Source organism: Penaeus chinensis, chromosome 2 (genome assembly GCF_019202785.1).
Source record: "Penaeus chinensis breed Huanghai No. 1 chromosome 2, ASM1920278v2, whole genome shotgun sequence".
Taxonomy (NCBI): Eukaryota; Metazoa; Arthropoda; class Malacostraca; order Decapoda; family Penaeidae; genus Penaeus; species Penaeus chinensis.
Window position 1 is genome coordinate 17142381 of NC_061820.1, and position 17500 is coordinate 17159880.

General features: G+C 39.8%; 1 protein-coding gene across 1 annotated transcript in view; it reads right to left on the minus strand.

Annotated features, from left to right (window-relative positions):
- Window positions 1-14862: 14862 nt before the first annotated feature.
- LOC125032988 overlaps window positions 14863-17500 on the minus strand; it is a 20736-nt gene continuing 18098 nt past the window's right edge. The window contains exons 4-5 of the mRNA XM_047624437.1: window positions 17210-17396; window positions 14863-16140 (exon numbers count right to left, since the gene is read on the minus strand). Coding sequence (XP_047480393.1) covers window positions 15470-16140; window positions 17210-17396 — 858 coding nt within the window. The 3' untranslated portion in view covers window positions 14863-15469. The remainder of the gene's footprint in view (window positions 16141-17209; window positions 17397-17500) is intronic.

Here is a 17500-nt window from a genome sequence, read left to right on the forward strand (position 1 = left end):
ATATATCTAGGGCAACTCGTAAAGACAAACACATCTAGCGAAGAAGAAATAAAGCGACGCATCAGTCTAGGCTGGAGTGCCGTAGGCAGACACAGAAGCATACTAAGAGGCTCCTTGCAATTATGTTTAAAAAGAAAAGTCTTAAACCAAAGCGTCCTCCCAGTTATGACCTATGGTTTAGAAACATGGACTACAACCAAATTACTGGAAAGGAAACTAATAAGTGCCCAGAGAGGGATGGAGAGGTTGATGCTGGGAATTAGCCTAAGATATCATATGAGGGCGACGTGGATCGTGGAACAGACAAAAGTAGAAGATATACTTGGGAGCATCAAAAAGAAAAAATGGCAATGGGCAGGTCATATGTGTTGGAGACAGGACGACAAATGGACAAACAAAGTAACAGACTGAGCTACAGATAACATAAAGAGGCCAAGGGACAAACCAATGACAAGATGGCGCGACGAAATAACGAAATTTGGGGGCCAAGACTGGAAACAAAAAACGCAAGACAAAGTTGGAAAAATTAGGAGAGGCCTACGTCCTGCAGTGGATTGATTCAGGTTGATGATGATGATATGCAAATTGAACAACAAAGGAAGAACAAGAAAATATGAATAAGCCGAAGGCCTTTTCGCTGTACTGCTTCTTTGTGCCCTGATGAAGCTCTCATTTGCTCTCCGACCAAATCATGAGACAGAGAAGGGTAATTAGGCACTTGTAGATCTATATGTAAATACAATAAATAAACTTATGTTACAGTGGGCATGGCATGTATTCTTACCATCCGTGCCGATTCGGCTAGAACATTTAAGTTATCCTACTCAAATCAAAGCAAAGTAAGTCAAAATTGTGTTTTCAAAATTGTTGGCGGCAATGCCAAAGTAACATTTTCATTATTTGTATTAAAAATGCTCTTGACAAACTGACAGCAGTAATTTGGTAGAACATGTTTTTTGTATAGGAAAAATTCTTAATACGATTGATTGATTTTATTGCCTATCAGTGTGTTAAAAGTTAGAGTAATCCCGATTTTTTTTTTCTTGGTGGCAAAGGTTATATCAATAAATGGGTCTATATCCAAAAAGTAATTATTGGGCATGTTGTATATGGTTCAAGAGGTGCTGGTAACGGACGTGCGGCACCAAGATGTGCAGAGTGACACATAAGCATGGTCGTTAACATGAGCAAAAAAGCTGAAGAAGACTCATCCTGGGGAGTAACCAGCAAAGGCATGTTCCGCTAGTTGGACCAGCTATCACTTGAGCTAACAGTTAAGCCTACCAAGAATAGGTGGGCTGACCGGAAAAGTACCAATGGCGTAAATATCGGACTGCAAAGGACATCCGTAAACTGGTGAGGGAAGTAATGTAGCTACCCTTCTACACCTGTGGTTGGCCCCAAGGTTATCACTTACGGGCGGATGTCCCAAAGGCACAAAGTAATGCGGTGGAGAAGTGATATGTCTAAGTAAATGGAAAATAGTACCTTTGAAAATGTGGTCGTAGAAAAGGCATTAAGAATGAAGCGATTTACCCGCAAGAGTCTGCATTAGAATTTTTTTTTTTCCTGAAAGAGTATTAATAGTAAGCAAGGTTAGGATTAATGAATACTATGTAAGTCGCTCTCTGAAATGAGCTAATGTCCCATCAAATGTGCCATTAAGTGTCCAATGCTCAAATATATTTCGGTGTCGTTAATAGGTTTACTGATTTTGATAATTTGTCTACCTGAGGTAAGTCTCTATTTGCATCATGTGTGTTTTCCTTTTCAGTTAGTTATGGATCTCGCATATGTATATATATATATATATATATATATATATATATATATATATATATTTTTTTTTTTTTTTTTTTTTTTTTTTTTTTTTTTTTTTTTTTTTTTTTTTTTTTGTGTGTGTGTGTGTGAATAATGCCCATCATCATGTTATCTTATACGACGAGATATAAATAGGGGTATTAAATTTCACTATATATATATTTTTACGAAGGGGGGACCCATGTCAATAATGATTCGACATTTATAAAGTGTATCGATTATAATTGTGCAGATTTTTGGATCATGCAGAGCTGCCTGACTCCACTGAAATATTTACGTATTTTTATTTTGAAGGCATATCAGTAAAGCAAAATTTAGTGTTATAAATACTAGAGTGAATTATAGTAATATATGTAAATGGAGTTCACAATTCAAAGGGGGGGGGGGGGGGAGAAGGCGGATGTATTCACAACCGTTTTTCTGACGGGCTTCTGCTCTCCACCCACGTGCAGGTATGTCAAGTGCCGGCTTTTTATAAATATTGAATTGAATTATAAATATTAAATCCATATGAATTGAACTGTGTTAAGTAATATGGGTTTCTCTCCTTCCACACGCAGACACAGAGAAAGGAAAATGAGGCGACGCCAACATGTTTACCGCTAGCCGCTGTTGTTAGGAAATATTTATTTTTTATTTATATGTTTTTAAGAAGAATGTAATTTATCTTGTTTATGAAATTCAATATCACACACACACACACACACACACACACACACACACACACACACACACACACACACACACACACACACACACTCACTCACACATATACATATACATATACATATGCATATACACATAAATATGCATACACACACACACATATACACATATACACATATACATATACATATACATATACATATACATATACATATACATACTCCAAATAAATAAGTTCTCGATGTCACTTTGGAGGCACTGGAATGAGATGCCGTCTATTATCCTTTTTTTGCAATTTCGCGTCATCTGCAAACATTCAAATAAGTACCTGGGCTTATGTTTGACCCTAAATCATTTATGAAATTAGTAAACATAATCGGCGCCAAGACCGATCTTTGTTACTCGTCGCCATGTAGAATGCTTCTCTCTTATTACGGTTCTCATCTGTCTTTCATGAAGAAAGTCTTCCATCCATTCGAGGAGTTTGCCTTTCATTCCACCTAGATGTTCTAATTTCCATAATAGTCTTCTATGAGACACCTTATCAAATGTCTTCTTAAAGTCTAAGTATACACAATCCACCCAGCCGTCTCTTGTAATATTTCAAAAACTAAAATCCGAAACATTGATATCATATTGTGTTTTTCAAGTACTTCAATCCACTGTTTCCTAAAAATCCTTTCTAACAGCTTGCATACTATACCTGGTAGCGATACTGGTCTCTAATTTAGAGGGTTTTGCTTGTCGCCGTTCTTGTATGAAGGTGTAACACTGACAAGTTTTCAATCTTTTGGTAGTTTTCATTGTCTCACTGAATTTTAACTATAACGGAGCACATAATTCTTCGGCACATTCCCTCAGAACCCAGTTAGATATCTTATCTGTGTCCTTCTGCTTTAGTGTTGTCTAACCCTTTCAGTATTTTTTTTTTTTTTTTTTTCATTCTTTTCGAGTGTGGTATTTTCGATATTTTGATTTACGTTTGTACGGTTACTTGCCATTTCAAAGTGTGGGTCCTGAACAAACACTGACTGAAATTTCTCATTAGGGATTTCACAGATTTCCTCCTTAGTATAATGGTTAATGGTTAATGGTTAAAAGCAAAATAAATGCGCTAGATATCTAAGGTCATGTAGCACTATAGTAAATGATAGTAAAGGTTGGTTGAGTTAGTGATTATTTGTCAAAGTTGGGTAAAGGAATTGACGAGTAAATGGGTTAAGGTTGGGTAAGGTAATGTATAGGGGTTAGATCAAGTGAAGGATGTATATGCATTTGAAGTGTGAGAAGTTGTGGGAGGGATCACGAAAAATCGGTCCCATTTGGCTGGGCTAATAGATTATTTTGTAGAGATGGGGGTAGTAGAAGGACGGGGGCATGTGGAAGAGGGAGTAGTGTTGAGGGAAGTAGTGTTATGGGGAGGTGGACAATAAGGTTGTAAGGTAGTATAAGGGAGGATGGGGTAGTATAAGGGAGGATGGGGTAGTTGATGAAGAAGGTTGTGGGGGTATAGTTGTTGAAGTTGAGCATGTTGGGAGTAGAAATGTCTCCTGGGGTGTTGATTAGGGTGGATACTGTACTAGTCGGTAGGGTGGATACTGTACTAGTCGGCATTGAGGAGGGGGTATTAGTTGTAGTGTTCAGAGCCGTGGTCAAAGGAGAGCCTGGGGTCAGGGAATCGGGCGAGTTTGAATTGGTGGAGCTATTTGATAAAAAGGCAATCTCATTGTCTCTAATAATGGTATGGTTAATGGTTAATGGTTTATGGTTATTCATTGTTAGCCATGATAAGCCTGGAGTATGTTGGGGAGAGAAACGGTCCACCCCTCAGGGTCGCTTGAGGGGTAAGGGTTTACAACAAGCAGGGGAATACCGTGCCCATGGCTCCCTCAGGCCGTTCAGGACTGACATAAAGTCAGCCTTTCATCCTTTCAGCACGGCTCTCACACCTTAGGAGGTGGATAGTAGAAGGGATTGGTGAAGAAACTGAAACGAAAAGTATGAGTGGGGAAAAAAGACCATGCAAAATTAGTTGAGTCGATGGCTGAGTCCCAAGGTTGAGGAGTTCCCCATCATTGGGTCTCAGTCTTCGTCTCCTAAGCCCCCCCATGACAACAACGGGCAAAGGATTGGGGGGGTCCTTAGTATAAACGATGCTATTGTATTTGATGGCGCTAATTTTATCTCTACTTTAATCTTACTATTTATGTAGTTTAAGCTTTGGCTTGTTTGTACAATTATTGATTATATCCTTTTCAAGATCTAATTTCGCCTCACCCATGGTTTGAGTATACTCCTACTTTATCTTCTTTATACCTACTTTATACCTTTCATACGCTGCCTGAGATCTCTCATTGTCTTGCATTTATCATGGAACCACTTTTGGCTGTTTCTTGCTTTAACTTTGAATTTTGATACATTTTTTTTTCTACCCCTTGATTATAGACTAGGTTTACCTAGGTTTTCTTCGTTCAGGAGGGTTACCCAGTTTATGCCGTCAAATACATTTTTCAAACTTTTATGATTACCTCTCTTGTAATTGTACTTTTCTTTTCTTTCCTTACTTACGAAGAATTTTCCTGTAGCAGACAGTATTTCAATTTAATTACTGCATGATCACTTTTTCCTAGAGATGGGTAGTACTCCATATCCTTAATGTCATCTTTATGCATTGTAAATATTAGGTCAAGCATAGACGGTCTATCTAGCCCTCTTATCCTGTTATGATCTGTTACATTCTGGAAGAGACAAAATTCATTTATGACTTCTAGTGATTTTGTATTCCACGAATATGGCTGAGCTCTAGGATCGAAACTCTCCCAGTCAATTATGCTATTAAAATACCCTGCTACAAGAATTTCTTTTGCATTAGTTTCCGAAAGTTGTAGCACTTCTTCCAGGCTCTTTTACGTTTCTTGAATAAGTTTTTGGTAACTTTCTTGTGACCACACCGATGTATAGGTAGCATGTACATCGTGGTTATCATTACTCCGTTTGCTTCTACCTCAGTTGCCTTTAGTTCCACTATGGGGTCATCCATTTCCATTTACCATATATTTTCTCCATATTTTGTAGTCTCTGAGTCCTAATGTTACATCGTCTACGGAGGGATCTAGTTTGGATTCAATGATGCATATTACATCTGGTTTGTTACTTTCAATAACTGTATCTAGTTTTCATAACTTCGAACACAAACCATCTATATTTGTATAAACTATTTCTATATAACTTTTGGCTGCAAGGCTAATGATTGTCTGTCTCCACACTTTGGTTCCGATAGTAAACTTGTTTTGCTTGAAGGCCTCTCACCCTCAAAATGAACAAGTTTTTTCTTCTTCTTCAATCATTTGTTCGTTTTTATTTTTTGATTCTTTCCTTTATTTTCTGCAGTATTTCTCGGTCATCTTTGGTCAAATTTTGGCGATTGACGTCCTATGCTCTTCGTCAGACTTTATCTAGTCACATTGTTTGGCTGGCAAATAATGCACTACAGGCACTGCGATCCTTACATTATAATGTTAGTTATAAACATTTACAAAGTGAATACCCATTATTTTTTCTGAAGACAGAAAAAATAACGCAGGCACACACACACACACACACACACACACACACACACACACACACACACACACACACACACAACCATGTATATCACTGCTTAGCATATTGCTATGATCTAGTGGTTTTAGAGTCCGATAGAGCGTGAATATGTGTGTGTGCATGCACGTGCGATGTGTGATGTGTGGAATCGAAATTTTAATGTCAGTAGGGCTATTTATTATGGGGGCAAGCCTCAATGCCCCTAATAAATTCATTATTGGCCAAGGTAAGCCTGACGTATGTGGGGAAGAGAAATGGTTCACCCTTTAGGGTCCCCACGAGGGGTATTGGCTAGATAACTAAACAAGGAAGTACCGTGTCTATGGTTCCTTGAGGCCGTTCAGGACTGACACAAAGCCAATCTTTTATCCTTTCAACACCGCTATCACATTTTAGGAAGTCTCACACTCATATTGAGAGACACTTGAAGTAATCGGCTAATGGGCGCGAGATGCAAGTCTGGCTGCTTGTCTAATTTTATCAAAAGTGTCTCTGAATATGAGTGTCACACTCATATTCAGAGGCGATTGGGGTAACATAGACGGATAGACGGACCGGCATCTCGCGCCCGTCAGCCAATCATAGTTCACCTGATTGGCTGATGGGGGTGATTCGTCTAATTTGTCCTAAGTGTTACTGAATATGAGTGTCAGTCTCTGTCTCCTAGTACCCCCCACCCCCTACGACAGTAACAGGCATAGGTGTGTGGGAAGAGAATGTGCAGCTGGACTCATTCACCTCCCTTACCTCCCACCCCCCTTTGCGCTGTAATTTATTAACTGGGTTGTTTTGCTACAGCAGTTCTGACTCGAGAGTTGATGAAAATAAATCGATCGCTAGTAGTTGATCCAGAGAGGCTAGTACTTGTTGTCTCCAAAGCTCAGAACAGATGACGCTTTATAAGGTGTTTGAATAGTGTTTCGAGGTTGATATGGTCTGGGCCTCATATCATGGCAATTTTTACAGACCATCCATAGCGCCATAACTGCGCTATGAGGGGCTATCAAGAGCCGAAATATCAAGATTAAGTACCTCGAAGCCAACTGTAGTCTTATGAATCCAGGGACACCAAGAAACTAGGTCCACATGGGCAGAAGTGGGAGCCCTAAATACACAACAGATGAAGCTCAAGTAAATGTCATTCAAAAGGATAAATCAATGTACTAGACGAAAGACAAGTAGGACGCTTGCATTGAAGTGCATGAATACTATGAGCTAATGCAGACTATTTGATACTCAGTGGCAACAGATGACTGGGTTTGAAAAAGAGATGTGGCCAGTAGTTAGTAGCTAGATCTTACCATGAGGCATGCTCTTCTTAGCTATTTATTTTCATTATTTTTTTAAATAGGCCATAACTGCTGTAAGGGATGCGGATCCCTTTTATTCTGCTGGCAACATCTAGCAGGACTTGGCATTACCCTACAGCATGCAGACTGTCAGAAACCGCTGGGGCCAGGGAGTTGACAGATGTCATGCCCGGCAGATTTACGGGGTCTGCCTGCGTGGAAATCCTGGATGAGATGTTTCTACCATCGTTGAGGTTCATAGTGTTCCCTGAACAAGAGCCATTTAAACTCGTCCAGGATAACAGCTCAATCTACACGAGCAGTGTCATGAAGGCGTGATTTTGCCACATCCACCCAAATCGCCAGATCTCAATCCCATCAAGAATGTCTGAGCAACCATAAGCAGAGACTTCCCCCAAGATCACACCCGATATTGTTGCCCAAGCAATTACGGCATGGATTGCACTTTGCAGACGAACGCCAGTTAACAAAGCCTTAGAGGCATCCATCCTTGCCAACGTCCGCCAAGCTGGTAGAAAAGGGAACCCCTAATTTTTATCCTTCAGTTTGCTTGAGTTATCAGACATCATCATCATAACCATGGAATTTATTAAGAACTATAAGTTACTTGGATCATACATAATGGTTAATGGTTAATGGTTAAAAGCAAAATAAATGTGCTAGACATCTAAGGTCATGTAGCACTATAGTAAATGGTAGTGAAGGGTTGTTGAGTTAGTGATTAGTTGTCAAAGTTGGGCAAAGGAATTGACGAGTAAATGGGTTAAGGTTGGGTAAGGTAATGTATAGGAGTTAGATCAAGTGAAGGATGTATATGCATTTGAGGAATGAAAACAGGTTGTCAAAGGAGAAAGTGTGAGAAGTTGTGGGAGGGATCACGAAAATCGGTCCCATTTGGCAGGGCTAAATAGATTATTTAAGAATTTTGTAGAGATGGGGGTAGTAGAAGGACGGGGGCACGTGGAAGAGGGAGTAGTGTTGAGGGAGGTAGTGTTATGGGGAGGTGGACAATAAGGTTGTAAGGTAGTAATAAGGGAGGATGGGGTAGTTGATGAAGATTGTGGGGGTATAGTTGTTGAAGTTGAGCATGTTGGGAGTAGAAATGTCTCCTGGGGTGTTGATTAGGGTGGATACTGTACTAGTCGGCATTGAGGAGGGGGTATTAGTTGTAGTGTTCAGAGCCGTGGTCAAAGGAGAGCCTGGGGTCAGGGAATCGGGCGAGTTTGAATTGGTGGAGCTATTTGATGAAGAGGCAATTGCCTCTAATAATGGTATGGTTAATGGTTATTCATTGTTGGCCATGATGAGCCTGGAGTATGTTGGGGAGAGAAATGGTCCACCCCTCAGGGTCGCTTGAGGGGTAAGGGCTAGACAACTAAAGCAGGGGAATACCGTGCCCATGGCTCCCTCAGGCCGTTCAGGACTGGCACAAAGTCAGCCTTTCATCCTTTCAGCACGGCTCTCACACCTTAGGAAGTGGATAGTAGAAGGGGTTGGGGAAGGGACAGAAACGAAAAAGTAGGAGGAGAAAAAAAAAGACCATGCAAAATTTGTTGAGTCGAGGGCTGAGTCCCAAGGTTGGGGAGTTCCCCAGCATTGGGTCCCAGTCTCCGCCTCCTAAGCCCCCCACGACAACAACGGCAAGGGATTGGGGGGGGGGGGCGGATCATACATAAATAATGTGAGAAAGGATACCAATATCGGGTCGATTTCACAGCATTTTTTCCTACCTTTCTCGTCGTCGTATCATACTGATAAGTCAGATGTTTGTTTATATATATATATATATATATATATATATATATATATATATATATATATATATATATATATAGCGAGCGTACAAATTCGCTACCAGTTGTTTGCCTGCGTCTGATCGATATTGTAGCTTGTGCCTGTACATAAAAGAATATATCTACGCATGCACACACTCGCTTTGCTAATTACACATATACAGATCCGGTTATAGCTTAAAATGCTTCCAGAATATTTTTTTTTTTTTTTTTTAATTTTGTGTTCACTTCGCTAGGCTATATTTAAAAAATCGCGGATTTTGAAATGCATAATTATATTAATATTTTGTGTTATCGCCAACAGCTTGGCGAACGTTGGCAAGTCTACGTGGTATGGTGCCACTAACGTTAACTGGCGTCCGTCTGCAGAGCGCAATCGCACCCATGCGCGTAATTGCTTGGGCAACGATGATATAACGATAATGGGTATGATCTTAAGGGAGTCTTTGCCCATGGATACTAACATTTTTAATGAGACTGAGAACTAGTGATTTGGGTTGATGTGGCACAGCATAATCTCGGGGTATTGCCGAAATCACGACTTCCCGACACTGCTCGTGTGGATGGGGCTGTTATCATGGACGAGGAAAAAATGGCTCCAACTCGGGAAACACCAAGCCCCTCACCGACGGTAGACACATCTTGTCCAGGATTTCCATGTTGCCATACCCCGAAAATCTGCCAGGCTATTTTTATTTTATTTTCTTTTTTAAGAGTACAAACTGATCATCCTTTTTCATGACTGCATCCCTTTTCACTTAACTTTTTTTAAGAAGCTTACAAACTGTTCATCTTTTTATCTTTTCTATTGATTTATTTGTTATATTTAGTAACTTGATTTAATTTATCTTTTAAAGTCTTATATTTTTTTCAATCTTTTTTTTTTTTTTTATTCGTAAGTGCCTAACCTTGTGATGTATGTTAATAATTTATGTGTGTCCAAATCCTTATATTTTCATATCTTGAACTTTTAACCTTTAGATCTTGTCATTTTTCCCGCTGTCACCCCTCCCCCGTCAACCAACACTTCCGCTCCAGTCCTCTCAGATGTCCATCATTCATTCTCAAAATGAAGTTGAATGCAAAAGACTGTCAGGGTATGCGCCCAGTGTATGTTTGCGTTTGGTACGCTATCTGTGGTAAAACGGCAGTGCGTAAAGAGACGCATCACAGCACAGCACCAGACGGTCCTAACTTGTGTCATGTTCAATTGCGCGGAAGTCGGCTTTTTGCAAACACTTGTCGGACTTAATGACGATGTGATGTTCGTTGACACTGCGGCAAAGCCTGCATTAGCAGGTGACACAGATGAGGCTTCAGAAATTACCGAGAATGACAGTGATAGCGAATTCCTGAGTCTCGAGCCCAGTCGGTTAATAATGATGATAGAATAATTACAAGCCGAGATGAATCATAAAAAGATGAATTTCTTTGAATCTGCTGCCGAAAATCTGGCTGAGAAAAGAGACTCTGTTGTCAATCCTGGATCTAATTGACAACACTACATCAATCAAATCCAGTTTAGGTGCACAAGAAGTGCAGTCTATTGCCGCCAGTGCTAGACCCAAAAAAATAGACGAAGAGTGGCAAGGACACCTCTCTCGTCATAAAAAAGCATGTGAATGGTCTTCCATAAAACCTAAACCTCTACAGGGAGTAACTGCCATTTCTGTAAGGAAGAAAAGCAAAGTTATTAACAGCATAATGAACAGAAACAATATCAACAGCAATAACACCTGCACCACCACCACAAACAACAAACGCCTTGAGTCCTCCAGAGGCGTGTTCAGGCACCGCAAAGGCCCCCCACTCACCAGGGTTCAAATATAATACAGGGCAGGTACATGTCAGGTCTGTCACTGGCCAGATAGTGAATGCCAATTGTGCAAACGAGCTGGTCAGAGACGTAAATTGTCTTAGGAACTTGACCTGTGCTTACTGTCAACGCAGAGGTCACCTGGACCAAGACTGCCACACCCGGGAAGAACACGAGAGGCAAAAACTAGGCCAATGACTATAAGTTGTTGATACAGTCATTAAGCAAATTCATATAATAAAAAAAAAAAAAAAAAAAAAGCGCCTCAGCAGCCAACGGGTGTATCACACGCGGCGAACTAGCCATCGTTGGCATCTAATACACGCCCATACACCTGGCCTTATGCACAGCAATATGCCAGGTAGCCTATCCACTATATCAGCCAATGTCAGGGGTTTTCAGATGAACATAGGGGATTTAACATATAGATTTATAAACCCACACCACCCTGACATTATTGCTACCACTGAGACATTCCTGTTGTCCCTGCCACCTTTGGGAATGTGCACCGTTACATGCTAGCAGATTTAATACAGGGCCCCTTCCCAATCTGCAGTCACACCTTGATGCTCTCCAACAAACACATGAATGCAGCCATGCATGCGACCTAAACCAATATCTTGTCGCCAGAGTACTTGCTGAGTTGCTGACTGAGCATAAGTTAACAAATCATGTGGACTTTTGCCAACCATATTTCAGGTTCTTCACTTGACCCTGTCATCAGTAACCTCAGCCCTGACCTAATTACATGTAGCCAACTTGGGACTGTTGGATCCTCCGACCACTTTGCTGTTCACACAGGTGATAACAAAAGTGGATCGAGAGGAGAGTACAACTAGAACAAACAGGCTCTAGAATAAAGGCAAATAGGCCAGTATACACCATAGCTAAGACAGGTGAACTGGGATAAAATATTGAGTGGTAATATCAACAACCAAGTATCCAATATTAATGACATCTTAACATTACAGTTTTATACCTTGTCAAAGGTATAAATGCAGTGCAGGAGATCAGCCATGATTTGGTTATCAGAGACGAACTGCTGCTGACCAGAAAAGTAAAGCCTGGCACCGATACAACTAGCATCCAACCAACCACAACAAACAACTGCACAATATGGCCTGTAAGAATATGCACCATGTGCAAAAGGGGGACAATTGAGAAAATGGAAAAAAGACGTGCAACAAAGACTGTCTGGTCGCATTGCTGGTGATAAGGTCTGGTGGACTTGTATAAGTATAAGTAGTAGTAAGGCCTGCTTCAGGATGACATCATACTCCCATAAACAAAGCCTGATAAAACTACTGCAATCATAAGTGAAGTAAAGGCCCAGGCACTTGCCACTCACTTTGCAGGCAAAGTCAGTGTTCTTGACCTCAACCTAATTCCCCCATCCATCCCTCTCTACACTACAGCCACACAGGCAACACAAGCATTAAAGTTGGCGAAGTCAAGAAAATCCTTGATTATTTAGACATAAATAAAGCTATGGGTGGGGACCAGATTAGTCTGCTCAGAGGTTGTGCTGACCAGTTGGCAGAGCCCCTGTTTGTAAGTAAGCAGTTGCCTCATTTGTAGAAATCTGGTTAAGTAGGGGCTATTCACAAGAAAAATGCAGGGATGGTTCCTAACAATTATAGGCCCATATCTCAGCTATCTGTTGTTTACTAGATATTTGAAAGTATAATTGCAGAAAATTCATTAGGCACTTCAATAGCCACCGATTACTGAGCGAGAAACAGTTTGGCTGTCGGGCAGAGAGATCAGCCCTGACCAACTTCTCGTCTAGTCATTGTTATGGAGTAGGCCTAGATGAATGCCAAGACACATATGTGATTGCACTAGATATCCCTGGTGCATTAGACAGGGTGTGGCACCATTCACTTTCCATGGTGATGAATGACCACTCCTCCACCAAATGCCTCTGTACCCAAAGGAAGCATCCTCAGACCTCTGCTTTGGAACATATTTTTTAAGGACATCCTGCAACTCATACTGGTAGCATCCGCATATGCAAATGACTGCATGTCATTTACATTTAAGTGAGACAACCATCAACGAACGATAGTGTGCATCAATCAGACACTTCAGAACACAGGTGATGCTCATCTCATATCTGAAGGACCTGGCTTCCTTACCTGTTGCAAACATCCTCCTCGACTGCAGTAGATTGTCTCTGTAGGACTCCAAGATCCTCAGTGTAGAGTTCCATAACGGCTTAAAATGTATACACAAATAGTGTATGTACCATTATAGTTAACTGTGAAACGATTTTATTTTCTAGTTTCTTACAAATACCTTACTAATATATATATATATACATATATATATATATATATACATATACATATACATATATATATATATATATATATATATATATATATATATATATATATATATATATATATTCAGTTATTAGGGGTATAAAAGATATCAAATGCTGAAAATAATTTAATGTTTTACTAGTGTGAGCACTCTTTAAATTTCTACATGTATTTCTCCAATTCAAAACAAACAGAACAACCCCTTAAATGAATGAGTATGCAGTACGAAAGACTTTAGTATTGTTGTATTAGAAATAAGCCTAACACAAATTTATCAATCAACAGATACTCTTCTAGAAATGTGTACAGCAACCGCATGCGAGAGTGAAGTGAGAAAAAGAGATTTTGGGAGAGAGACAGAAACAAGTACAGGAAAAGGAGAGAGGGAGAGGGAGAAAGAGAAAGAAAGAAAAAAAAGAAAAAAATTTAAAAAAAAAGGAACAGAGAGAGAGAGAGAGAGAGAGAGAGAGAGAGAGAGAGAGAGAGAGAGAGAGAGAGAGAGAGAGAGAGAGAGAGAGAGAGAGAGAGAGAGATTTAATGTTAACAGAAATGAAAAAAATTGCATGCCTTAACTAAAAATATGGCATTGTCCACTACAGTTTGGATGCCCATAAAATAACAAAAAGCTTAATAAAAGCTTTGTCTGTCCTGCTTCTAGAATGTCCAACATGAACAATGTTAAAGATTATAGAGTCAAGTATTTAAGTATACAAAGGGATGTAACATCATAAGGTATTCATGAATGTAGTTGAGACTTTTAAGAAACTAACAATACATCTTAAACCTATTTAACTTCCTTGAAAAACATTTAATGCTGTTAGAAAAATACTGATACCCACAGTAGCAAAGGGAAAGGGATAAAGAGGGGGGCAATAGGGGAGAGGAACAAAGGGAAAAGAGAGAGTGAGGGCTGAAGGGGGGATGGAGTGGAGGGGATGGGAGGGGAGGGGAGGGGGGGAGGAGAGGGGAGGAGAGGGGAGGGGAGGGGAGGGGAGGGGAGGGGAGGGGAGGGGAGGGGGGGGGAGGGGAGGGGAGGGGAGGGGAGGGGAAGGGGAGGGAGGGAAGGGGAAGGGAAGGGAAGGGAAGGGGAGGGGAGGGAAGGGGAGGGGAGGGAAGGGGAGGGAAGGGGAGGGAAGGGGAGGGAAGGGGAGGGAAGGGGAGGGAAGGGAAGGGAAGGGAAGGAGGGAGAGAGAGAGAGAATGAGAGAGAATGAGAGAGAATGAGAGAGATTGAGAGAGAATGAGAGAGAGAGAGAGAGAGAGAGAGAGAGAGAGAGAGAGAGAGAGAGAGAGAGAGAGAGAGAGAGAGAGAGAGAGAGAGAGAGAGAGAGAGACTTACTTTCATGCAACAATAAATCTCAAAATAATGGAAGAGCATAAGACATTTGCATACATTAACTATTCAACTTCAAAGAATAAAATATATTCTCAGCTTCAGACATCATAACTAAATACAACTCATTTCTATAATGTTGCTAATAATGCACACATTTCAGAAGGTATCATAACATCAAAGAAAAAATTCCAAAATGCTTATGAATCATATTTGTTCAGAAAGAAAAATGCAACAAAAAAAATACAAAAATAAACAACTGTAATTTAGCAAATATTTTGTTTTCATGTCCATAAGAAAAAGAAAACTACAACTATATTCTACAACATAGCACAATAAATTAATTTTGTAAAAAGGAGTTACAAAATCAGTGTCTGTATGAATGTCAAATACAGCCTATAAAACTAAAGTTACACATTAACAACTAGGCTGAACATTCCAACTCAATCCTCAATCCCTTACAGAGATATATGAAGCAATAAGCTTGAGTAGGTGAAACCACAAATGTCAAGACAGGTATTACAAAAAATATTTTTTTAAGATACAAAACTGGCATATAAGTAAATATAATCATCATATACATAACAATTCAACAACAAAGATTTTCAAAAATCTAATAAAAGTTGTAAGATAATATCTACTTCCCCTTTTAATTCTTGTTAAATAATTAAAAAGACTATGTCCTAATCACTCAGGTACATTAACCACAATATCAATATATTACTACAAGAGCCAATGGCTTTCGAATGATAGCAGCATTTGCATATTCATTGAACAGTGTTCTTCATTTTCATTTCCTTTTTACATAGAGGTTGGGGCCCAGAAATTCATTTCCCTTAATTTTGAGGCTTTTGGTCTCTGTTTCTTTTTACCAGTTATCATCTGAGAGGTGTCAATGCTCAGTGCTTGAGCTGCTCCATCTTCAAGCTTTTGGGCTCCTTGTAATGCTGATGCAGACAGAGAAACAGTATTAGCCTCAGGTGAGAGTGCTGAGCCTGTGTCTTGTGATCCTGAAAATGGTCTGGTGAAAAAGTAATTCTGAGTGGAAGACATGTTGCTCTGGTCTACGATGACTCCTGATATCTTTCTCTTGGAGCGGGGAGAGGACTGCGGAGTTGTCAGTGGAGTGACAAAAGGAGTTGAAACTACAGATGATGCTGGTTGTGAAGCTCCAGAAAAGTCCTGGATTTTTTCAGTCAAGGACAACTTGAGATTAGCTTCACGGGAAACTTTCCGAGTTATTGCATGCTCCTTTTCTGGTTTCTCTGAGCCAACTTGAGCATTCTGACCATTTTGATCTGATAATCTTGAAGAGTCTTCTACAGTAATTTTTGTTAGGCTTTCTTGAATCTCATTTATCAAATTTGTATCAGCAGGCTGAAAGCCCTTTGAGGATGAAGTTGGTTCCAATGTCTCAGAAATGCTATCAGAGTTTGCACTTGTGCTGTCACTTGTGGCAGCAGTGCAGTCAGCTGAAAGATGAAGTTTAGACATGAATATAAAAAGACTTGACTATTATATATTACTATGAAGTATCATCACTAAGTTATTGCATTATTAGATGCAAGAGCAGTAGGCTTTAAGTTATCTAAAATAAGAATATTGTACATAATAATGATAACAACAACAACAACAACAATAATAATCATAAAAGAGCTAGTTCTGAGATAGGTTGATTTTATCATTTGGTTATAATATGACTGCTACTTCTGAATTATACCACAATTTTCAGCAATGGTGGCAGAATCTGCCTGAAAACATTTCCAATGAGATCCTATTTCCCTCACAATGAAAATTATTGACAAGGCATTTATAGAAAAAGTTACATCATGTCTGGGAACCAGCTTTCATGCAATCTGGCATCTCTCTCAGAGGCCTATCCCAAATAAGTGAAATGAAAATACCTCCTTTTTTGAAACGAAACTGCCACATGAATGAGACATTAAATAGAACACCAGAAGATAAAACTGTTTTCATCAATTGTTAACGAGCCCAGTCTAACTTCAAATTTCACACTCCAGAAGTCCTTTGTTCATATGACTGCTTTATTCTAGCTTTGTATACGTGTTACTGTGCTTCAATTTTTATTTCTATATTTTATTTACATAAAATTCTCAACCATAGTAAAATCTCATTAGGGTATGGAGAACCTAAGAGACAAATGAAAGCTATGGAAAAAAAATATATTTCATTCACTTTAAGCTCAGATTCCATTTTACAGAAAAAAGTACAATATAATACGTATGAGATATATTTCGCTGCTAATAATGATGAGAATTTTGAAATGCTTAGTGATAATAACCTAATTGTAGGGAATGTACAGTAAGACACTACCAATCTGTCTGAAGTGTTCCAGTTGTAATATGCACACAATGTATATTAGGACTTTCTTGTTAAGAATATCAATTATACCAATTCTACACAGGATTACACTGGCTTCCCATCCACTGTCATTATATGATTAACATCTAAGCACTTCTGAAGGGTGTGTATTCAAGCCACTCCCTCCAGAATCCACTATAGGAATGGAAAGGCACTCACCTCCAAACTTAAAAGGCAGAATCAGGAGAGGCTTGATACTGTGCTCCCTGTCCCCGGGGGAGCTGGGTGATCCTTCTTGAGAGCCCTGCACAGAAAGCCCTTGGGGACTGATGGACAAGGTGGTGGTTGGGCTGGTCAAGCTGTCACTCTTTCCCCCACTGCTGAGCACAGGGTCACCATCTTTGACCTGAATTGGTACATTTCTCCATAAGGATATTGCAAAACCAGGGGATAACATCAACAAACAAAAAAACTTTGAAAAAGAACAAACAATAAAGAAATGCAAAACAA